Source organism: Blennius ocellaris (assembly GCF_963422515.1).
Source record: "Blennius ocellaris genome assembly, contig: SCAFFOLD_181, whole genome shotgun sequence".
NCBI lineage: Eukaryota > Metazoa > Chordata > Actinopteri > Blenniiformes > Blenniidae > Blennius > Blennius ocellaris.
The window spans coordinates 20,611-45,710 of NW_027661899.1; the positions used below are offsets into that span (position 1 = coordinate 20,611).

At 47.0% G+C, this 25,100-nt stretch overlaps 2 protein-coding genes across 2 annotated transcripts in view; one reads left to right on the forward strand and one right to left on the reverse strand.

Moving 5' to 3' along the window:
• The window catches only part of LOC308148659 (protein phosphatase 1 regulatory subunit 3C-B-like), a gene marked incomplete at its 3' end in the record, with an annotated part of 2,719 nt that extends 1,797 nt beyond the window's left edge, over positions 1-922 (forward strand). The window contains exon 3 of the mRNA XM_080522156.1: positions 879-922. Within this exon, the coding sequence (XP_080378282.1) occupies positions 879-922 (44 nt within the window). The remainder of the gene's footprint in view (positions 1-878) is intronic.
• Positions 923-9,304: 8,382 nt separating this feature from the next.
• Positions 9,305-25,100, reverse strand: part of hectd2 (HECT domain containing 2) — a 45,666-nt gene continuing 29,870 nt past the window's right edge. The window contains 8 exon segments of the mRNA XM_080522155.1: positions 9,305-11,138; positions 11,921-12,064; positions 13,283-13,398; positions 17,358-17,464; positions 18,266-18,353; positions 19,403-19,477; positions 21,312-21,405; positions 21,479-21,543. Of these exon segments, the coding sequence (XP_080378281.1) occupies positions 11,018-11,138; positions 11,921-12,064; positions 13,283-13,398; positions 17,358-17,464; positions 18,266-18,353; positions 19,403-19,477; positions 21,312-21,405; positions 21,479-21,543 (810 nt within the window). The 3' untranslated portion in view covers positions 9,305-11,017.

A 25,100-nucleotide genomic window follows, 5' to 3' on the forward strand; every position in this document is an offset into this window, starting at 1 on the left:
TACACACTGAGTACACCCTTTGAGTACAATCTGAGTACACACTGAGGGGGCAACCAGACGGGCAACCAGAGAGGCAACCAGAGGGGGCAACCAACCAGAGAGGGCAACTCACCAGTGGGGGCAACCAACCAGAGAGGGCAACTCACCAGAGGGGGCAACCAACCAGAGGGGGCAACCAGAGGGGGCAACCAACCAGAAAGGGCAACCAGAGGGGGGCAACCGCAACCAGAGGGGGCAACCAGAGGGGACAACCAACCAGAGAGGGCAACTCACCAGAGGGGGCAACTCACCAGAGGGGCAACCAACCAGAGAGGGCCACCAACCAGAGGGGGCAACCAACCAGAGAGGGCAACCAACCAGAGAGGGCAACCAACCAGAGGGGGCAACCAACCAGAGAGGGCAACCAACCAGAGGGGGCAACCAACCAGAGAGGGCAACCAGAGGGGGCAACCAACCAGAGAGGGCAACCAGAGGGGGCAACCAACTAGAGAGGGCAACCAGAGGGGGCAACCAGAGAGGGCAACCACCAGAGGGGGCCACCAGAGAGGGCAACCAACCAGAGAGGGCAACCAGAGGGGGCAACCAACTAGAGAGGGCAACTAGAGAGGGCAACCAACCAGAGAGGGCAACTAGAGAGGGCAACCAACTAGAGAGGGCAACTAGAGAGGGCAACCAACCAGAGAGGGCAACCAGAGGGGGCAACCAACTAGAGGGGGCAACTGTGGCTCATTTCCAAATCAATGTAAAACCTTTCCAGTGTAGTTTTATTTTGTAAACATCCCAGGAACATGAATAAGAAGTACGTCGTCTGAAAAGAGACTTTAAGATGTGAAGATAATTTCTCTCGGTTTATATTTAAGTTGTGTCTCAAAGTTCAGGTTTCTACGACCTTTACTCTGAAATGTCTCCGTCTCCGTCCTGAGACACAAATCATTTGTCCTGCTGGACTATAAATACCAGCAGGGGGCGGGCCTCGTTACCGTGACGATCACACAGCTTCACTGGGAGAGAAAGGTTAGTAGAGCTGGAGTCACACACACACACACACACACACACACACACACACACACACACACACACACACACACACACACACACACACACACACACACACACACACACACACACACACACACACACACACACACACACACACACACACACACACACACACAGTGTTGAGGACAAAGAGCAGGTGGAACTTGGACAGGTGGAGGACTGAAGGTCAGTGTGGAACACTGAGTCTCTGTTTGATCTGCCAGAAGGGAACCAGACCCTGGACACCCTGGACCCTGTTTGTCCTGGACACCCTGGACCCTGTTTGTCCTGGACACCCTGGACCCTGTTTGTCCTGGACACCCTGGACCCTGTTTGTCCTGGTCACATGACCCAGTCTGGTCTCATTCACCGCTTCATGTCCACAGTCCTGATCAATAACACTGTGTTATAATGGGTCCAAACTACACATTGGGGGACGGAACACTGAGGGACGGAACACTGAGGGACGGAACATTGGGGGACGGAACATTGGGGGACGGAACATTGGGGGACGGAACACTGGGGGACGGAACATTGGGGGACGGAACACTGGGGGACGGAACATTGGGGGACGGAACACTGAGGGACGGACACTGGGGGACGGAACACTGGGGGACGGAACATTGGGGGACGGAACACTGGGGGACGGAACATTGGGGGACGGAACACTGAGGGACGGACACTGGGGGACGGAACACTGGGGGACGGAACATTGGGGGACGGAACACTGAGGGACGGACATTGGGGGACGGAACACTGGGGGACGGAACATTGGGGGACGGAACACTGGGGGACGGAACATTGGGGGACGGAACACTGAGGGACGGACATTGGGGGACGGAACACTGAGGGACGGACACTGGGGGACGGAACACTGGGGGACGGAACATTGGGGGACGGAACATTGGGGGACGGAACACTGAGGGACGGACATTGGGGGACGGAACACTGGGGGACGGAACATTGGGGGACGGAACATTGGGGGACGGAACACTGAGGGACGGACACTGGGGGACGGAACATTGGGGGACGGAACACTGGGGGACGGAACATTGGGGGACGGACACTGGGGGACGGAACACTGGGGGACGGAACATTGGGGACGGAACACTGAGGGACGGACATTGGGGGACGGAACATTGGGGGACGGAACACTGGGGGACGGGAACACTGGGGGACGGAACATTGGGGGACGGAACACTGGGGGACGGAACACTGGGGGACGGAACACTGGGGGACGGAACACTGGGGGACGGAACATTGGGGGACGGAACACTGAGGGACGGACACTGGGGGACGGAACACTGGGGGACGGAACATTGGGGGACGGAACACTGAGGGACGGACATTGGGGGACGGAACACTGGGGGACGGAACATTGGGGGACGGAACACTGGGGGACGGAACATTGGGGGACGGAACACTGAGGGACGGACATTGGGGGACGGAACACTGAGGGACGGACACTGGGGGACGGAACACTGGGGGACGGAACATTGGGGACGGAACATTGGGGGACGGAACACTGAGGGACGGACATTGGGGGACGGAACACTGGGGGACGGAACATTGGGGGACGAACATTGGGGGACGGAACACTGAGGGACGGACACTGGGGGACGGACATTGGGGACGGAACACTGGGGGACGGAACATTGGGGGACGGAACACTGAGGGACGGACACTGGGGGACGGAACACTGGGGGACGGAACACTGGGGGACGGAACATTGGGGGACGGAACACTGAGGGACGGACATTGGGGGACGGAACATTGGGGGACGGAACACTGGGGGACGGAACACTGGGGACGGAACATTGGGGGACGGAACACTGGGGGACGGAACACTGGGGGACGGAACACTGGGGGACGGAACACTGGGGGACGGAACATTGAGTCCATGACAACAAATAAAAATAAAATCTAAATAAAACTACCACATTGGATTGTTATTACAGTGACTGTCAAAATAAAACTACTACGTTGGATTATTATAGTGGCTGTCAAAATAATGTTAATATAGTGACTGTCAAAATAAAACCACCAAGTTGGATTGTTACTACAGTGACTGTCAAAATAAAACTACCACGTTGGATTGTTATTACGATGACTGTCAAAATAAAAGCACAGGACAGAGTTCCCCTCAGCTATAAAAGCAGAATAACTGGTGTTCTGCTGGAGCAGCAAGGAGCCGCCATGTTTCTTTACCTTGCAGCAGGAGACCTATCCAAGATGGCGGCGGTGGAGGCCCGTCGTATCAACAGGCACTGACAGGCATCTGTCTGTCTGTCTTGCTCACATCTACGATGGAGATTATGTGCTGACTCAGGACTACTCCACATTCCCAGTCGCCCTGAACGCACCACGAAACACAAAGTGTTTGTCAGAATAAAAGCCGGGCGCTAAAACTTTGGAGGAAATGTTGTGAAGTGAGCGGCTCACATGACGGAGCTCGTCCTCACGCGACCCCAGACACAGGAATGTGTGTGTGTGTGTGTGTGTGTGTGTGTGTGTGTGTGTGTGTGTGTGTGTGTGTGTGTGTGTGTGTGTGTGTGTCGCCTGGGGGCAGAAACAGTCCTGTTACCACAGTTCAGACATTACAACGAGTTCCAGGGACAAAAAAACAAAACAAACTCAGGCCTCGTTTCCATGACGACCACGACGCGTCACTAAAGTTTGTCTTTCCTTCTTCAGAGTTCTGATCGTGAAGTTTTAACCTCCGTCCTACTAAACATTCCTTCACGTCCCTCCTGCAGGCTGCAGGGCCTGTTACCCCCCCCCCCCCCCCCCCCCCCCCTGCTCCCTCCTCCTCCCCCCTCCTCCCCCCTGTAAACAAACATGGCGGCCCCCGCGGCGGCTTCACTCGCGGCCACAATTCCACGTCCCCCCCTCCGCGTCAGCAGTTTGACAGTGGAGACTCACCGTGACGGCGCCCGACGCCTCGTCCGTCCCCCACGAGCTCCGCTTCCCTCCATTTCCTTCATGTTGGTCACGTGTTCTTCTCTCCGCGGTCCGTGTGGTTTCAGTGCAGCATCGAGCAGCAGCGCTCCCCCCCTGGCCTGGAAGAGTAACTACACCGTCCGCCGCTGCTGTTGCGGCCTCCTTGTTAGCGGATGAGGTGTCGTCACGTGAAAAACGTTGTCACGTGAAACGTTGTCGTGTAAACACGGCCAGACGCACAAAACATTTAGCTGTTTTTTGGTTTTTACTTATTCTATTTTTTGTGCTCTTGCTTAGATATTTACATATGTTTACAGATTTTTATTCTTTAATTTGATAATTTCTGCACCTTTTTACCTTGAGCTGTTTGTGTTTCCCCCTGGGGAGGAATACATTCTATTCTAAAGCACCACTCTATAGATGAAAAATCCGAATTCTAGAGATGTACGTCTACAGCGGCCTATATAGAATACACAGAGATATCTATGTTGAGAGGAAAGTTTTTTTTTTTTTTTTTATTTGCTGCCTCAAACAAACTCTGGTAAAATACCTAGAAGTAAAAATACATGGAGAAGAAATAGGTTGTGTGTGTGTGTGCTGAAAAAATAGACCGTAAATAAATCAAACACCAAATATGTTGAGGAAGAAACGTATTTAAAAGCAGGAGAGTGAACCAATATAAAGATGTATAGAATATAAATACTACATTAAGTTTAACTTCAGTCCAGTTTCATGGCCGGACCAGTGAAATACATCTATATTAACTAGTGCAATACGTCTATAATAACTAGTGAAATACATCTATAATAACTAGTGAAATACATCTATAATAACTAGTGAAATACATCTATAACTGGTGCAATACATCTATAATAACCAGTGAAATACATCTATAACTAGTGAAATACATCTATAACTGGTGCAATACATCTATATTAATTAGTGAAATACATCTATAATAACTAGTGAAATACATCTATAATAACTAGTGCAATACATCTATAATAACTAGTGAAATACATCTATAACTAGTGGAATACAACTATAATAATTAGTGCAATACATCTATAATAACTAGTGCAATACATCTATAATAACTAGTGCAATACATCTATAATAACTAGTGAAATACATCTATAATAACTAGTGCAATACATCTATAATAACTAGTGAAATACAACTATAATAATTAGTGCAATACATCTATAATAACTAGTGAAATACATCTATAACTAGTGGAATACAACTATAATAATTAGTGCAATACATCTATAATAACTAGTGCAATACATCTATAATAACTAGTGCAATACATCTATAATAACTAGTGAAATACAACTATAATAATTAGTGCAATACATCTATAATAACTAGTGAAATACATCTATAACTAGTGGAATACAACTATAATAATTAGTGCAATACATCTATAATAACTAGTGCAATACATCTATAATAACTAGTGCAATACATCTATAATAACTAGTGCAATACATCTATAATAACTAGTGAAATACATCTATAATAACTAGTGCAATACATCTATAATAACTAGTGAAATACATCTATAATAACTAGTGCAATACATCTATAACTGGTGCAATACATCTATAATAACCAGTGAAATACATCTATAACTAGTGAAATACATCTATAACTGGTGCAATACATCTATATTAATTAGTGAAATACATCTATAATAACTAGTGAAATACATCTATAATAACTAGTGAAATACATCTATAATAACTCGTGAAATACATCTATAATAACTAGTGCAATACATCTATAATAACTAGTGAAATACATCTATACTAACTAGTGAAATACATCTATAATAACTAGTGCAATACATCTATAATAACTAGTGAAATACATCTATAATAACTAGTGCAATACATCTATAATAACTAGTGGAATACATCTATAATAACTAGTGAAATACATCTATAATAACTAGTGAAATACATCTATAATAACTAGTGCAATACATCTATAATAACTAGTGAAATACATCTATAATAACTAGTGCAATACATCTATAACTAGTGAAATACATCTATAATAACTAGTGAAATACATCTATAATAACTAGTGAAATACATCTATAATAACTAGTGCAATACATCTATAATAACTAGTGAAATACATCTATAACTGGTGCAATACATCTATAACTGGTGCAATACATCTATAATAACTAGTGAAATACATCTATAACTGGTGCAATACATCTATAACTGGTGCAATACATCTATAATAACTAGTGCAATACATCTATATTAATTAGTGAAATACATCTATAATAACTAGTGCAATACATCTATAATAACTAGTGCAATACATCTATAACTAGTGAAATACAACTATAATAATTAGTGAAATACATCTATAATAACTAGTGCAATACATCTATAATAACTAGTGCAATACATCTATAACTAGTGAAATACAACTATAATAATTAGTGAAATACATCTATAATAACTAGTGAAATACATCTATAATAACTAGTGAAATACATCTATAATAACTAGTGAAATACATCTATAATAACTAGTGAAATACAACTATAATAATTAGTGCAATACATCTATAATAACTAGTGAAATACATCTATAACTAGTGGAATACAACTATAATAATTAGTGCAATACATCTATAATAACTAGTGCAATACATCTATAATAACTAGTGCAATACATCTATAATAACTAGTGAAATACAACTATAATAATTAGTGCAATACATCTATAATAACTAGTGAAATACATCTATAACTAGTGGAATACAACTATAATAATTAGTGCAATACATCTATAATAACTAGTGCAATACATCTATAATAACTAGTGCAATACATCTATAATAACTAGTGCAATACATCTATAATAACTAGTGAAATACATCTATAATAACTAGTGCAATACATCTATAATAACTAGTGAAATACATCTATAATAACTAGTGCAATACATCTATAACTGGTGCAATACATCTATAATAACCAGTGAAATACATCTATAACTAGTGAAATACATCTATAACTGGTGCAATACATCTATATTAATTAGTGAAATACATCTATAATAACTAGTGAAATACATCTATAATAACTAGTGAAATACATCTATAATAACTCGTGAAATACATCTATAATAACTAGTGCAATACATCTATAATAACTAGTGAAATACATCTATACTAACTAGTGAAATACATCTATAATAACTAGTGCAATACATCTATAATAACTAGTGAAATACATCTATAATAACTAGTGCAATACATCTATAATAACTAGTGGAATACATCTATAATAACTAGTGAAATACATCTATAATAACTAGTGAAATACATCTATAATAACTAGTGCAATACATCTATAATAACTAGTGAAATACATCTATAATAACTAGTGCAATACATCTATAACTAGTGAAATACATCTATAATAACTAGTGAAATACATCTATAATAACTAGTGAAATACATCTATAATAACTAGTGCAATACATCTATAATAACTAGTGAAATACATCTATAACTGGTGCAATACATCTATAACTGGTGCAATACATCTATAATAACTAGTGAAATACATCTATAACTGGTGCAATACATCTATAACTGGTGCAATACATCTATAATAACTAGTGCAATACATCTATATTAATTAGTGAAATACATCTATAATAACTAGTGCAATACATCTATAATAACTAGTGCAATACATCTATAACTAGTGAAATACAACTATAATAATTAGTGAAATACATCTATAATAACTAGTGCAATACATCTATAATAACTAGTGCAATACATCTATAACTAGTGAAATACAACTATAATAATTAGTGAAATACATCTATAATAACTAGTGAAATACATCTATAATAACTAGTGAAATACATCTATAATAACTAGTGAAATACATCTATAATAACTAGTGAAATACATCTATAATAACTAGTGCAATACATCTATAATAACTAGTGCAATACATCTATAACTAGTGAAATACAACTATAATAATTAGTGAAATACATCTATAATAACTAGTGAAATACATCTATAATAACTAGTGAAATACATCTATAATAACTAGTGCAACACATCTATAATAACTAGTGCAATATATCTATCAGTTATTATAAAGTTATGATAAAAGTGATTGAATCCGTCTTTCCTCTCTTGGTATTTCTTCTTCGGTGGTTTTAAACCTTCCTGCTTCGATATCAAAGTACTCTGATACTCTGATACTGTGATACTGCGATACTTTGAACATCATTTGGTAAAAGTTGAAACATATGAACTGATGTTTGGATTTTGATGAGTCAGCAAATCTCCACTGTTCTTCTGTGTTTGTTAAAAAAAGTAAGGAAAGATAAAGGAGTTACTGATTACAGAGGAGAGCAGCCATGGCCTACTTACTGTGTTTACTTAGTAAACCATGAGGGGGGGGGGGGGGGGGAGGGAGAGAGGGAGAGAGAGAGAGAGAGAGAGAGAGAGAGGAAATAGTTTGATGAAGTTCAGACTGAACAGCTCCTGATAAACACTGGAATTATAAATCTGGTTGTTCTGTTCCTCCTCCCTGGTTCTCCCTGGTTCTCCTCCCTGGTTCTCCCTGTTTGCAGAACTTACTGATCTGCTCTTCACAGCAGGACCTCCTCTCTTCCTGGTTCTACATATCGTTCTAGACTCACGTGTATTTTAACAACTTATCTGCAAAAACGACTCACCAGAATCCAAGAACCCTTCAGAGACGATCCGTCGTCATGGCAACCCGATCCAGCAGGTTTTAGAACGTTCAAATAAAAATAATAAGAAATCCTAAACCCCGTCCCGTACAACGTGGATGAAAGGAACCTCATGGAGATCAAAGGAGACCAGCGTCTGTTGTCATGGAGACGCTCAGTGTTTCACAGTGACGTAGCCACCTGGCTAGTTAGCTAACTGAGCTAACTGCTATCATGCTAGGGATGCTAACTGACTAACTACTTCAGACTGAAGGTCCACAGCAGGTTGTTCTCAGTGGTTTCATTAAACAGCACCAACTAGTGGCCCAGCAGGGGAACTACATCTTTTTTTCTTCTTTTTTTTTTAGAGCATTTGTGTAAAAGTGAGCTGGAAGGGATCTTCAGGAACCACACTGGGTGGAGGTGAAGCAGGAACACAGGAGAACCCAGTGTGGTTCCTGCTTCAGGAACCAGGAGAACCACAGGAGAACCACAGGAGAACCCAGGTTAATGAAAGAATGAAAAAGAAGAGAAACTCGGACAAGCAGGAATTTCTCCTGAGAGGAACTTCCAGCTTTTACTGTAAATACTTCACACACTTTATTATGCAAGTCGGAGGCGACGGAGACGGAACCACGGAACGACAGAACCACGGAACAACAGAATGACGGAACGACAGAACAACGGAACGACAGAACATGTCAACAGGTTTAGAGCAACAGAACCAGGTTCTGCAGGTCCGCCTGAAACACAACGAGAAGCAGGAGTGTTTTTACAACTCTGACGTGTCTGGAGGATCCCCCCCCCCTCCCCCCACACACACACCTCCATTGTCACCCCCCCCCCCCCCCCCACATACCTCCCCCCCCCCACCCATCACTCCACCAGTTTGGACGGAGGATCAGAACTGAGTTCCTGCGACGTTGCCGAGTTACTTTAGTTTGTTTTCTGGAGCCGGAGATGTTCGGCCATGGAAACCTTACATAATGGAGGGGGAGGGGGGGGAGGGGGGGGAGGGGGAGGAGGGGGGGAGGGGGGAGGGGGGAGGGGGGAGGGGCCACCACTAAAGAAAACAAGCAGAGACTGTGGCAGTGAGTCTCGGTGTCACTGGGTTTATGTGTCAGTTCATGTTCCTCCACCAGAACCTCCATCTGAACTGGAACCACCTGGACCTGGTATCGGTATTCTCTCTGGTACCACTGGTATCGGTAGTATCACTGGTATCACTGGTATCGGTATTATTGGTGGTATTGCTGGTATCGGTATTACCAGTGATATCGCTGGTATCGGTATTCTCTCTGGTATCACTGGTATCGGTAGTATCACTGGTATCAGTATTATTGGTGGTATTGCTGGTATCGGTATTACCAGTGATATCGCTGGTATCAGTATTCTCTCTGGTATCACTGGTATCGGTAGTATCACTGGTATCAGTATTATTGGTGGTATTGCTGGTATCGGTATTATCACTGGTATCGCTGGTATCGTGATCCCGACTATAGAAAACATTTACATTTAATGTCTTCAAATTAAAAGACGATTTTATGAACCATGTGGACCAGAAGTTCCCAACCTGAGGACTGTGGTGGAACCAGGAAGGACCAGGGGTCAGTACTACCAGGAGACAGTACTACCAGGAGACAGTACTACCAGGAGACAGTACTACCAGGAGAGAGTACTACCAGGAGACAGTACTACCAGGGGTCAGTACTACCAGGAGACAGTACTACCAGGAGAGAGTACTACCAGGGTAGATAATTCTCAAAATCTCAAGACCTCAGACTTCAGGATGTCCTGAAGATGTGAAGACACAAAGACACAAAGACACGAAGTCACGAAGACACGAAGACATGACGTCATGAAGTCATGACTTCATGAAGACATGAAGACATGACGTCATGAAGACACGAAGACATGACGTCATGAAGTCATGTCTTCATGAAGACATGAAGACATGACGTCATGAAGACACGAAGACATGACGTCATGAAGTCATGACTTCATGACGTCATGTCTTCGTGTCTTCATGAAGTCATGTCTTCATGAAGACATGAAGACATGACGTCATGAAGACACGAAGACATGACGTCATGAAGTCATGTCTTCATGAAGACATGAAGACATGACGTCATGAAGACACGAAGACATGACGTCATGAAGTCATGACTTCATGACGTCATGTCTTCGTGTCTTCATGAAGTCATGACTTCATGAAGACATGACGTCATGAAGACATGAAGTCATGACATCATGAAGACCCCCCCCGTCCCCCTGTCCCCCCCAGGACAGGTGTGTCCAGGTCACTCCAGGCCGAACCCCTCGGCGTTGGAAATGGCGATGGTCAGTTTGTGTTTGAGCTCCTTCCTGGTTCGGTACGGAGGAAGACAGATCTGGTTGAAGCAGGTGTGAGACACCGGCAGCCTGAGGACACACACACACACACACACACACACACACACACACACACACACACACACACACACACACACACACACACACACACACACACACACACACACACACACACACACACACACACACACACACACACACACACACACACACACACACACACGATTCGTTCAGACACTTTGATCTGTTTTCATGTCTGAGCATGTGTGTGTGTGTGTGTGTGTGTGTGTGTGTGTGTGTGTGTGTGTGTGTGTGTAACTCGTGGACCGACATGAGAACTACATCGGTTTCCTGCGTTTCTGCCGTTTCCGCGGTAACGGACGTCGTTTTCTAAACGGCGCCACGTAAACATGAAACCTCTCGCAAACAAAACGGAAGCGTTTCCAGTTGAAACGTTGCCGTGGAAACGGAGCCTTTTGACGAAAAGAGTTTGACGTCATGAAAAAAAGTACCTGGTGTGTTTTATTGTGAAAAACCTAAAGTCCTGTTTATATTTATTGACCTGAACCAGATTGATAATTGATCAGCAGCAGAGCACGCCGCGGCGGCGGCGCTAGCAGCAGCGGAGCACGCCGCCGCGGCGGCGCTAGCAGCAGCGGAGCACGCCGCGGCGGCGTGAAGGAAAACTCTGCGGCGAGCAGCAGGAAGGAGCGTCTCTCTCGCTGACCCACTTTCAGACAGACGATAAGATAACCGAGGTTCATGAGTCACCGAGCCGGCGGCCATTTCTCCGGCTGCAGCCGGCGGCCATTTCTCCGGCTGCAGCCGGCGGCCATTTCTCCGCCACCTACCAGTCGGTGGAGACGTCGATCTTGGAGATCTTGAAGTGCAGCGCCGCCGTCCCGCCCACCGGGACGCGGTCACTTCCTGTGGCGAAGTGCAGCAGCTTCTTCTGCAGCTCCGGGGGGAACGAGAGGACCACGTCCCAGAAGCAGCTGGGGGCGGAGGGATCAGGAGCATTTAATCTGCAACCCAGTTAATCTGCAACTGATTTAATCTTTAATCTGCAACCGATTTAATCTGCAACCGATTTAATCTGCAGCGAATTTAATCTGCAACTGATTTAATCTTTAATCTGTAACCGATTTAATCTGCAGCAAATTTAATCTGCAACTGATTTAATCTTTAATCTGCAACCGATTTAATCTGCAACCGATTTAATCTGCAGCGAATTTAATCTGCAACTGATTTAATCTTTAATCTGCAACCGATTTAATCTGTAACCGATTTAATCTGCAGCGAATTTAATCTGCAACCAATTTAATCTTTAATCTGCAACCAATTTAATCTGCAGCGCATTTAATCTGCAACCGATTTAATCTGTAGCGAATTTAATCTGCAACTGATTTAATCTTTAATCTGCAACCGATTTAATCTGTAACCGATTTAATCTGCAGCGAATTTAATCTGCAACCAATTTAATCTTTAATCTGCAACCAATTTAATCTGCAGCGCATTTAATCTGTAACCGATTTAATCTGCAGCAAATTTAATCTGCAACTGATTTAATCTGCAACCAATTTAATCTGCAACTGATTTAATCTGCAAACGATATAATCTGCAAACGCTATAATCTGCAACTGATTTAATCTGCAGTTTAAACAAGGATAAGAAAAGTCATGACATCAGTTCGAGGATGAATCATTGGGGAGGTGAATGAATCAGAGGGGGGAGGTGCTCTATAATCTGGATTAGAGGGGGAGGTGCTCTATAATCTGGATTAGAGGGGGAGGTGCTCTATAATCTGGATTAGAGGGGGAGGTGCTCTATAATCTGGATTAGAGGGGGAGGTTCTCTATAATCTGGATTAGAGGGGGAGGTGCTCTATAATCTGGATTAGAGGGGGAGGTGCTCTATAATCTGGATTAGAGGGGGAGGTGCTCTATAATCTGGATTAGAGGGGGAGGTGCTCTATAATCTGGATTAGAGGGGGAAGGTGTCAGTTTGCGTCGTGTTTCTGCTTCAGGTTGAGGCGAATCTGAATCTTTAGTTTGAGCCTCTGAAGGGACAGGAGGGTTCAACTCCGTCCCAGCGGAGTGTTTGACATCACTTCCTGTCCAGGAGGAAGTAAACAGGAAGTGGAGGCTCCAGGAGGAAGTAAACAGGAAGTGGAGGCTCCAGGAGGAAGTAAACAGGAAGTGGAGGCTCCTCACCGCACGGTGCCGTCAGTCTTGCCGTAACCTTCGTACTGAGCGGCTTTCTGCAAGGCGCTCATGTCCAAGTCCGGGCTGCCGCACACCAGCATCTCCACCTCCTCCGGGCGCAGCAGCTGCAGGGACACACAGAGTGAGAGGACAGACACACCGAGTGAGAGGACAGACACACCGAGTGAGAGGACAGACACACCGAGTGAGAGGACAGACACACTGAGTGAGAGGACAGACACACAGAGTGAGAGGACAGACACACCGAGTGAGAGGACAGACACACCGAGTGAGAGGACAGACACACCGAGTGAGAGGACAGACACACAGAGTGAGAGGACAGACACACAGAGTGAGAGGACAGACACACCGAGTGAGAGGACAGACACACCGAGTGAGAGGACAGACACACCGAGTGAGAGGACAGACACACAGAGTGAGAGGACAGACACACCGAGTGAGAGGACAGACACACCGAGTGAGAGGACAGACACACCGAGTGAGAGGACAGACACACAGAGTGAGAGGACAGACACACAGAGTGAGAGGACAGACACACCGAGTGAGAGGACAGACACACCGAGTGAGAGGACAGACACACCGAGTGAGAGGACAGACACACTGAGTGAGAGGACAGACACACAGAGTGAGAGGACAGACACACCGAGTGAGAGGACAGACACACCGAGTGAGAGGACAGACACACCGAGTGAGAGGACAGACACACAGAGTGAGAGGACAGACACACAGAGTGAGAGGACAGACACACCGAGTGAGAGGACAGACACACAGAGTGAGAGGACAGACACACCGAGTGAGAGGACAGACACACAGAGTGAGAGGACAGACACACAGAGTGAGAGGACAGACACACAGAGTGAGAGGACAGACACACCGAGTGAGAGGACAGACACACCGAGTGAGAGGACAGACACACCGAGTGAGAGGACAGACACACAGAGTGAGAGGACAGACACACCGAGTGAGAGGACATACACACAGACTGAGAGGACAGACACACAGAGTGAGAGGACAGACACACAGAGTGAGAGGACAGACACACAGAGTGAGAGGACAGACACACTGAGTGAGAGGACAGACACACCGAGTGAGAGGACAGACACACCGAGTGAGAGGACAGACACACCGAGTGAGAGGACAGACACACCGAGTGAGAGGACAGACACACTGAGTGAGAGGACAGACACACTGAGTGAGAGGACAGACACACAGAGTGAGAGGACAGACACACCGAGTGAGAGGACAGACACACCGAGTGAGAGGACAGACACACTGAGTGAGAGGACAGACACACAGTGAGAGAACAGACACACAGTGAGAGGACAGACACACAGTGAGAGGACAGACACACAGTGAGAGGACAGACACACAGAGTGAGAGGACAGACACACCGAGTGAGAGGACAGACACACAGAGTGAGAGGACAGACACACAGAGTGAGAGGACAGACACACAGTGAGAGAACAGACACACAGTGAGAGGACAGACACACAGTGAGAGGACAGACACACAGAGTGAGAGGACAGACACACACAGTGAGAGGACAGACACACAGTGAGAGGACAGACACACAGAGTGAGAGGACAGACACACAGAGTGAGAGGACAGACACACAGTGAGAGAACAGACACACAGTGAGAGGACAGACACACAGTGAGAGGACAGACACACAGAGTGAGAGGACAGACACACAGTGAGAGGACAGACACACAGAGTGAGAGGACAGACACACAGAGTGAGAGGACAGACACACAGTGAGAGGACAGACACACAGTGAGAGGACAGACACACAGTGAGAGGACAGACACACAGTGAGAGGACAGACACACAGTGAGAGAACAGACACACAGAGTGAGAGGACAGAGAGGAGTTGTGATGAAGAGGAGTTGTGATGAAGAGGAGTTGTGATGAAGAGGAGTTGTGATGAAGAGGAGTTGTGAAGAGAGAAAACAAAACAAAAACAACAAAAGTGTTTGTTGTTTTTAATGAATATCTGAACGCAGACAAACAAAGCTGTGTTGTTCTGCGACCTGCTGCCCCCCCCCCCTCCCACCCGCCCCCCTGCTGCCCCCCCCCCCCCCCCCCCCCTCCCACCCGCCCCCCTGCTGCCCCCCCCCCCCGCCCCCCTGCTGTCCCTCCCCCCGCTGCCCCTGACCTACATTCGGCCCTCCAGCTGGTGAACTGCTGTCAAACATCTGTCCTTGGACATAAGAGAGTGAGTCCAGGAGAAATCCTATGCTGATACCTTTATTTTGAAGGGACAGGAACGTCCACTGACTAAATCAGAGGAAACACGTCTTATTGTGACTCATATCTTCATCTTTAATCGATACCAATACCGATACCAATACCGATACTGATATCGATACCAATACCGATACCGATACCAATACCGATACTGATACCAATACTGATACCGATACCAATATCGATACCATTACCAATACCGATACCAATACTGATACGATACCAATATGATACCAATACCGATACTGATACCGATACCAATACCAATATGATACCAATACCAATACTGATACCGATACCAATACCAATATGATACCAATACCAATAAAAATCACAAAGTGCTGTATGTAAAATGGGTGCAATTAAACAGAACAAGCGCTATGCTATGCTATGCTATTCTATGCTAGGTGACGTAGCACCACCACCAAGCTTTAGCGCATTGTTTGTGTTTGGAGTAAGAATTTGTCTTGGTGTCTAAGAAGTTCTTGTGTCGGTTCTCACATATAAAACATCAGTTCCACTCTGTTCTGCTCTCAGGACTGATCCTGTGGTGGTTCTCTGTGCAGTGCCCCCCCCCCTCAAAAAAAAGGTCTTGTGTTCAAAGAACAACAACACAGAAGCGCTGACTCAGCAGTTCAGTTTATCAGCCAGAGCTAACGTTTAGCGACGGAGGATCTACTGTCCTGCTCCATTTCTGGAAAAAACTTTGTGTGCCAATGAAAAATAAACAGTTTGGAAACGTGAAGAAACCTGGAAGCAGAGACTCGATATGTTTCAGAGAAACGACGTCGGGACGAGAACGTCGCATGAAAAACGACTCCAACCAGGTTCTGGCTCCGTCACATCGGCTAAATTCACCTCGTCAGCAAACTTCTGCAGTTTTTGTTCTCGGCGTCTCTAGAAAAGCTGCGAACTCGTTTCCTTCTGACGGAGAATCAGAACCTTCAGCCAGACCATCGATTGCTGGATCTTTACTGGCTCACGAGCTTCATGCAGCAGGCGCAACGTGATGCGTTCAGGCGCATCGTGATGCGATCAGGTGCATCGTGACGCGTTCAGGTGCATCGTGGAACTCAGATCCTTCTAAATTCTTCAGTTGAGCTCAATAGTCCGGCGCCCCCGCCGGTGGAGCCCCCGCCGGTGGAGCCCCTCCCGGTGGTGCCCCTGCCGGTGGTGCCCCTCCCAGTGGTGCCCCTCCCGGTGGAGCCCCTCCCGGTGGAGCCCCTCCCGGTGGTGCCCCTCCCGGTGGTGCCCCTCCCGGTGGAGCCCCTCCCGGTGGAGCCCCTCCCGGTGGAGCCCCTGCCGGTGGAGCCCCTCCCGGTGGAGCCCCTGCCGGTGGTGCCCCTCCCGGTGGTGCCCCTCCCGGTGGAGCCCCTCCCGGTGGTGCCCCTCCCGGTGGAGCCCCTCCCGGTGGAGCCCCTCCCGGTGGTGCCCCTGCCGGTGGTGCCCCTGCCGGTGGAGCCCCTCCCGGTGGAGCCCCTCCCGGTGGTGCCCCTCCCGGTGGAGCCCCTCCCGGTGGAGCCCCTCCCGGTGGTGCCCCTGCCGGTGGTGCCCCTGCCGGTGGAGCCCCTCCCGGTGGAGCCCCTCCCGGTGGTGCCCCTGCCGGTGGTGCCCCTGCCGGTGGAGCCCCTCCCGGTGGAGCCCCTCCCGGTGGTGCCCCTCCCGGTGGTGCCCCTGCCGGTGGTGCCCCTGCCGGTGGTGCCCCTCCCAGTGGTGCCCCTCCCGGTGGTGCCCCTCCCGGTGGAGCCCCTGCCGGTGGTGCCCCTCCCGGTGGTGCCCCTCCCGGTGGTGCCCCCGCCGGTGGTGCCAGACTCACCATGAGAGCATCGGAGGAACACACGCTGTGGAAGCCGTGGTAGAACGCAGAGAACTGCTTGTAGATGGACTTGTTGAGCAGGAAGTCAACGTAGAGCTGGACGTACTCTGGAGACAAGGACAGAACCGTCAGGACGTTCAGGACATGACAGCACGGAACAGGGGAAAATGAGAACAGAGGAACATGAGAACAGGGGAACAAGGGAACATGAGAACAGGGGAACATGAGAACAGGGGAACACAAGAACAGGGGAACACAAGAACAGGGGGACATGAGAACAGGGGAACATGGGAACATGAGAACAGGGGAACAGGAGAACAGGGGAACATGAGAACAGGGGAACACAAGAACAGGGGAACACAAGAACAGGGGGACATGAGAACAGGGGAACATGGGAACATGAGAACAGGGGAACAGGAGAACAGGGGAACATGAGAACAGGGGAACACAAGAACAGGGGAACACAAGAACAGGGGGACATGAGAACAGGGGAACATGGGAACATGAGAACAGGGGAACAGGAGAACAGGGGAACATGAGAACAGGAGAACATGAGAACAGGGGAACATGGGAACATGGGAACTGCATCGTTTCCAGTCTTTCTGATGTTTTTCTCATGAGAACCGACACGTTTTCAAAACATTGCAGTGTAAACAGGAAAGCTTGATGAAAAGATGATGTGTTTCCACAATAAAAGTCATATAAAGGACGTCTTCGTCTCAAAGTTTAAATTAAAAAAAGAAAAACAAAAGTCTGATTCATGGTGAGAAAACGAGCCGACGTGTTCTTCCTGTTGAGTTGTTGACGTGTGTGTGTGTGTGTGTGTGTGTGTGTGTGTGTGTGTGTGTGTGTGTGTGTGTGTGTGTGTGTGTGTGTGTGTGTGTGTGTGTGTGCGTGTGTGTGCTCACCCTTCCGGTTGTGCTTGGTGACGGGGATCTTTTCTCCTCCAGGCTTCAGGTTGTACGACTTCACCACGTCCATTTCCTCCTGGAACACCTGGAAGGTTCCACATCTTTGCTGTCGCTGACATTTAAAATAAACATGCCCCCCCCCCCACACCCCCCCGCCCTCGTCCACCCCCCCCCCCCCCCCATAAATAACTTTATAGAGGAATTCTAGAGTGGAGGTGTGATTTAACATAGAGTCACACCACTAGAACACATTGTTCTCAGAGAACCAGAGTGACACCGGGATCGTTCTCATAGAACCAGAGTGACACCGGGATCGTTCTCAGAGAACCAGAGTGACACCGGGATCGTTCTCAGAGAACCAGAGTGACACCGGGATCGTTCTCAGAGAACCAGAGTGACACCGGGATCGTTCTCAGAGAACCAGAGTGACACTGGGATCGTTGCTGAATCATTCTGATTCCAGCACCAGAAGCGTCTCTGCTGGGCTGAAGACTGTCTGACATGTGTGGCGTCCTGCCTGAGGGGTGTGGCGTCCTGCCTGAGGGGTGTGGCGTCGTCCTGCCTGAGGGGTGTGGCGTCCTGCCTGAGGGGTGTGGCGTCCTGCCTGAGGGGTGTGGCGTCCTGCCTGAGGGGCGTGGCGTCCTGCCTGAGGGGTGTGGCGTCCTGCCTGAGGGGTGTGGCGTCCTGCCTGAGGGGTGTGGCGTCGTCCTGCCTGAGGGGTGTGGCGTCGTCCTGCCTGAGGGGTGTGGCGTCCTGCCTGAGGGGTGTGGCGTCGTTCTGCCTGAGGGGTGTGGCGTCCTGCCTGAGGGGTGTGGCGTCCTGCCTGAGGGGCGTGGCGTCCTGCCTGAGGGGTGTGGCGTCCTGCCTGAGGGGTGTGGCGTCCTGCCTGAGGGGTGTGGCGTCCTGCCTGAGGGGTGTGGCGTCCTGCCTGTGTCGTGTGGCGTCTCGCCAAGCGCTGACACCGACTTGATGAGGTCAGAGCGCCGGTGTGAGCGAGTCACCGTCCTCACAATAGCGGCGTGAGGCGGGAGAGACGTCCTCACACCTCACTCACACCGTTCACAGCTGGGTGTGTGGCTGTACTGTCGCCACGGCGATGACAGAGGGGCGTGGTCAGAGAGGGGCGTGGCTTACCTGAAAGGTGAGGTAGAAGTCCTCCTCCACATTTCCCTCGTAGCTCAGCAGCTGAGCCAGGCCGTGTGCCAGCTCCTACACACACACACACACACACACACACACACACACACACACACACACACACACACACACACACACACACACACACACACACACACACACACACACACACACACACACTTTGGCTCAGCTGGAGCGATGAGGTCGACACTGATTCCTTCATGCAACTATTTCATCGACACTGAATACTAGAGGACGAGTGAAGGAGTGAAGGAGTGAGGGAGTGAGGGAGTGGGGGAGTGAAGGAGTGAAGGAGTGAGGGAGTGAGGGAGTGAAGGAGTGAGGGACTGAGGGAGTGAGGGAGTGAAGGACTGAAGGAGTGGGGGAGTGAAGGAGTGAAGGAGTGAGGGAGTGGGGGAGTGAAGGAGTGAAGGAGTGAAGGAGTGAAGGAGTGAGGGACTAAAGGAGAAGCTCCTGCCTGCTGATCCAGTCTGTTCCCGCTGCAGACAGAGGATCTTATATCCTGTCGTTATGTAACACTGATCCACATATAGCACTATTGGTGTGTGTGTGTGTGTGTGTGTGTGTGTGTGTTGTGTGTGTGTGTGTGTGTGTGTGTGTGTGTGTGTGTGTGTGTGTGTGTGTGTGTGTGTGTGTGTGTGTGTGCAGCAGAGGAAATCTGAGCCGATATAAGAAGAGAAGTTCCGACACGTTATCATGACGAGATTCTTTAATATTAATGAGAACGACTGTAAATTATGTTCTAATAAAATATCAAGAGGAGGAAGAACGAACACCAGCAACTTCATCACCAGCAACTTCATCACCAGCAACTTCCTCACCAGCAACTTCATCACCAGCAACTTCCTCACCAGCAACTTCCTCACCAGCAACTTCATCACCAGCAACTTCCTCACCAGCAACTTCCTCACCAGCAACTTCATCACCAGCAACTTCCTCACCAGCAACTTCCTCACCAGCAACTTCATCACCAGCAACTTCTCACCAGCAACTTCCTCACCAGCAACTTCCTCACCAGCAACTTCATCACCAGCAACTTCCTCACCAGCAACTTCATCACCAGCAACTTCCTCACCAGCAACTTCATCACCAGCAACTTTATCACCAGATGTTGCTCAGTAGTTTAAATGCTCAGCATGTAACTCCAAGCCGTGCTACATGCTACATGCTAAGAGTTTTAGGCCTCACACCCCAGCGATGCTACATGCTACATGCTAAAGAGTTTTAGGCCTCACACCCCAGCGATGCTACATGCTACATGCTATAGAGTTTTAGGCCTCACACCCCAGCGATGCTACATGCTACATGCTAAAGAGTTTTAGGCCTCACACCCCAGCGATGCTACATGCTACATGCTACATGCTCCAGAGTTTCAGCCATGGCGGCTGGTGGAGGCAGTTTGCAGTAACACACAGTCTTCACATATAATTTGCATAAGGAGCATAAATGAGGCTTCATGACCTCTAATAAGTACTTGTATCGGTACAAGTAGCTACAGACTAGTACTCATATGAAACAGTGATATACTGTGTTCCTGCAGACGGAAACAATCAAGGGTTCCACCTCCGTCAGTAGAGTCCTGAAGGTGAGACCAGAGAAGTAGGACAGTGAAAGTCCACAGCAGAGGACCAGTTGACCTGCGTCGCCCTCTGGTGGTGGAAACATGAACTGCAGCTGTGAAAGAGCTTCACGGTGCTCAAAGCTGTGGAACCGACGTTCTGTCCTCTTGTGGAGGAAACAGACATCAAACCTCTGGAACTATATATTCATGGAGATATTAATGGAGTTATTCTTATTTATGTATACATGTATAGATGTATTATGACAGTAGATCCAGATGTCAAACTGTGCCTCGAGGAGAACCTGGTGTCTGTAGAACTCTTACCGGCATGATCTGCTGCAGGTCGTCCAGGGAGGCGGTCGCCATGCCGACCAGGGCGTTTTGGTCACATGGTGCGGTGGGGGGGGTGAGGAGCTTCCTGTGGGCAGAGCGGGGAAACCACGTCAGGCGTGTTGATGGAGGCGAGGGCGTAGCGCCGGAGGCTAACAGACCTGTAGCAGTACAGGGGGAAGTGGATGTCCAGGGCGATGCTGTTGTACACGGCTAATCCCATCAGCTGCTCAAGGGCCGGGTCAGGGAATCACGCTCCAGATCATCCTTCACAGCACATTGATTACACTTTGACTTGATCTTACTGCCACCATAGAGCATCTTCCTCCTCTAATCCAGATTATAGAGCATCTTCCTCCTCTAATCCAGATTATAGAGCATCTTCCTTCTCTAATCCAGATTATAGAGCATGTTCCTCTTCTAATCCATTATTATAGAGCATGTTCCTCCTCTAATCCAGATATAGAGCCTCTTCCTTCTCTAATCCAGATTATAGAGCATCTTCCTCCTCTAATCCAGATAATAGAGCACCTTCCTCCTCTAATCCAGATTATAGAGCATCTTCCTCCTCAAACATCAGATTATAGAGCATCTTCCTCCTCTAACACCAGATTATAGAGCATCGAAGGAAAATAAACTGCGCTAAACTATTCTCTATATGCTATGCTAAGCTATTCTCTATATGCTATACTAAGCTATTCTCTATATGCTATGCTAAGCTATTCTCTATATGCTATGCTAAACGCTTCTCTATATGCTATGCTAAGCTATTCTCTATATGCTATGCTAAGCTATTCTCTATATGCTATGCTAAGATATTCTCTATATGCTATGGTAAACTCTTCTCTATATGCTATGCTAAGCTATTCTCTATATGCTATGCTAAGCTATTCTCTATATGCTATGCTACTTCATCCTATGTTAATCCAAGCGTAGCTCTTCTATTCTCTCTATAATCATATGATCGTCCTCCTTTCTATGATTTTCTCCTCTATTAAGCGCTGAGTCATGCTAAGCTATGCTAGCCTTTGAATTCCATCGCACCATCAAACTTATGCGATTTGAAAGTTCTGTTAAAAAAAAATCTTTATAGTGTGTGTGTGTGTGTGTGTGTGTGTGTGTGTGTGTGTGTGTGTGTGTGTGTGTGTGTGTGTGTGTGTGTGTGTGTGTGTGTGTGTGTGTGTGTGTGTGTGTGTGTGAATACAGAGTAATCCAGCTACTTTACCAGCCAGCTGGGAACCGTCAAAAGGTTATATAACCTAATAGCTGCCAGTTTATCGCCAGGTTAGTGTGTATTGTGTGTGTGTGTGTGTGTGTGTGTGTGTGTGTATGTGTTATTTGTGTGTGTGTGTGTGTGTGTGTGTGTGTGTGTGTGTGTGTTATGGACACACTTCAGTTCACACAGTCACGTTGGATGATTAAACTCTCCAGTGAGGACATTAAATTATATAACTTCGTCTTGTTCAACAGGAGAATAAGTTCCTTTGGGTTAAGTTGGGTTAAGCTAGGTTAAGTTGGGTTAAGCTAGGTTAAATTGGTTAAACTGGGTTAAGTTGGGTTAAGTTGGGTTAAGCTGGGTTAAGCTGGGTTAAGTTAGGCTAAGCTAGGTTAAATTGGTTAAGCTAGGTTAAGTTGGGTTAAGTTGGGTTAAGTTGGGTTAAGTTGGGTTAAGTTGGGTTAAGCTGGGTTAAGCTGGGTTGAGTTGGGTTGAGTTGGGTTGAGTTGGGTTGAGTTGGGTTAAGTTAGGTTAAGCTAGGTTAAGTTGGGTTAAGTTGGGTTAAGCTAGGTTAAATTGGTTAAACTGGGTTAAGTTGGGTTAAGTTGGGTTAAGCTGGGTTAAGCTGGGTTAAGTTAGGCTAAGCTAGGTTAAATTGGTTAAGCTAGGTTAAGTTGGGTTAAGTTGGGTTAAGTTGGGTTAAGTTGGGTTAAGTTGGGTTAAGCTGGGTTAAGCTGGGTTAAGTTGGGTTGAGTTGGGTTGAGTTGGGTTGAGTTGGGTTAAGTTGGGTTAAGTTGGGTTAAGCTAGGTTAAGTTGGGTTAAGTTGGGTTAAGCTAGGTTAAGTTGGGTTAAGTTGGGTAAGCTAGGTAAGTTGGGTTGAGTTGGGTTGAGTTGGGTTGAGTTGGGTTAGTTGGGTTAAGTTGGGTTAAGCTAGGTTAAGTTGGGTTAAGTTGGGTAAGTTGGGCTAAGTTGGGTTAAGTTGGGTTAAGTTGGGTTAAGTGGGTTAAGTTGGGTTAAGTTGGGTTAAGTTGGGTTAAGCTAGGTTAAGTCTGGGTTAAGTTGGTTGAGTTGGGTTGAGTTGGGTTAGCTGGGTTAAGTTGGGTTAAGTAGGTTAAGTTGGGTTAAGTTGGGTTAAGTTGGGTTAAGTTGGGTTAAGTTGGGCTAAGTTGGGTTAAGTTGGGTTAAGTTGGGTTAAGTTGGTTAGCTAGGTTAAGTTAGGTTAAGTTGGGTTAAGTTGGGTTAAGTTGGGTTGAGTTGGGTTGAGTTGGGTTAAGTTGGTTAAGTGGGTTAAGCTGGGTTAAGTTGGGTTAAGTTGGGTTAAGCTAGGTTAAGTTGGGTAAGTTGGGTTAAGTTGGGTTAAGTTGGTTAAGTTGGGTTAAGTTAGGTGATGTTCAGACAGCAGTTTCCTCTCTGGCGACCTGAACAGTAACCTCAGACTCTGGTTCTCGATTGGTCACATTGTACGTATGATTCCTGTAAAGACTCTGATTAACATGATTTAAAGACGGAAACAGTCGTTATCATGGAGTCTGAAGTAACTTTACTTCTCCAGTAGGCATTAAAAAACTCTGTGTGTGTGTGTGTGTGTGTGTGTGTGTGTGTGTGTGTGTGTGTGTGTGTGTGTGTGTTGTGTGTCTGAACTTAAAAGCAGAGATGGCCTTTGACAGACACACACACACACACACACACGACACACACACACACATGGGAGCCACATGTAGCGGCTGGAGGATTTTCTATGTGTACGTGACTCTGACATCAATACTGGAACTAAACAGGGCATGTGATGCTCTATAATCTGGATTATAGGAGGAAGATGCTCTATAATCTGGATTATAGGAGGAAGATGCTCTATAATCTGGATTATAGGAGGAAGATGCTCTATAATCTGGATTATAGGAGGAAGATGCTCTATAATCTGTATTAGAGGAGGAGGATGCTCTATAATCTGGTGTTAGAGGAGGAAGATGCTCTATAATCTGTGTCAGAAGAGGAAGATGCTCTATAATCTGGTGTTAGAGGAGGAAGATGCTCTATAATCTGGTGTCAGGGGAGGACGATGCTCTATAATCTGATGCTAGAGGAGGAAGGCGCTCTATAATCTGGTGTCAGGGAGGAAGACGCTCTATAATCTGGATTAGAGGAGGAAGATGCTCTATAATCTGTGTCAGAAGAGGAAGATGCTCTATAATCTGGTGTCTGGGGAGGACGATGCTCTATAATCTGATGCTAGAGGAGGAAGGCGCTCTATAATCTGGTGTCAGGGGAGGAAGACGCTCTATAATCTGGATTAGAGGAGGAAGATCTGTGTCCTTGCCATGATGTAATAGCGACTCATGTATATTCATCTATGCTAACCACAGCTGCTGTGGCTATGAGCTAATGCTACATAGCGATGCGACGCCGCGGTGAGGGGAGGATTAACAGGATTGATCTCAATGGAAAAACCCAGAAAACAGCTAAATAGATAATCCTTCATGACAATGCTAACGGTAAGTCCGCTGCTGCCCCTTTAAAAAGCAGTCCGACCTCCGACACATTGATTGGCTGGTTAGATGAAAGGATA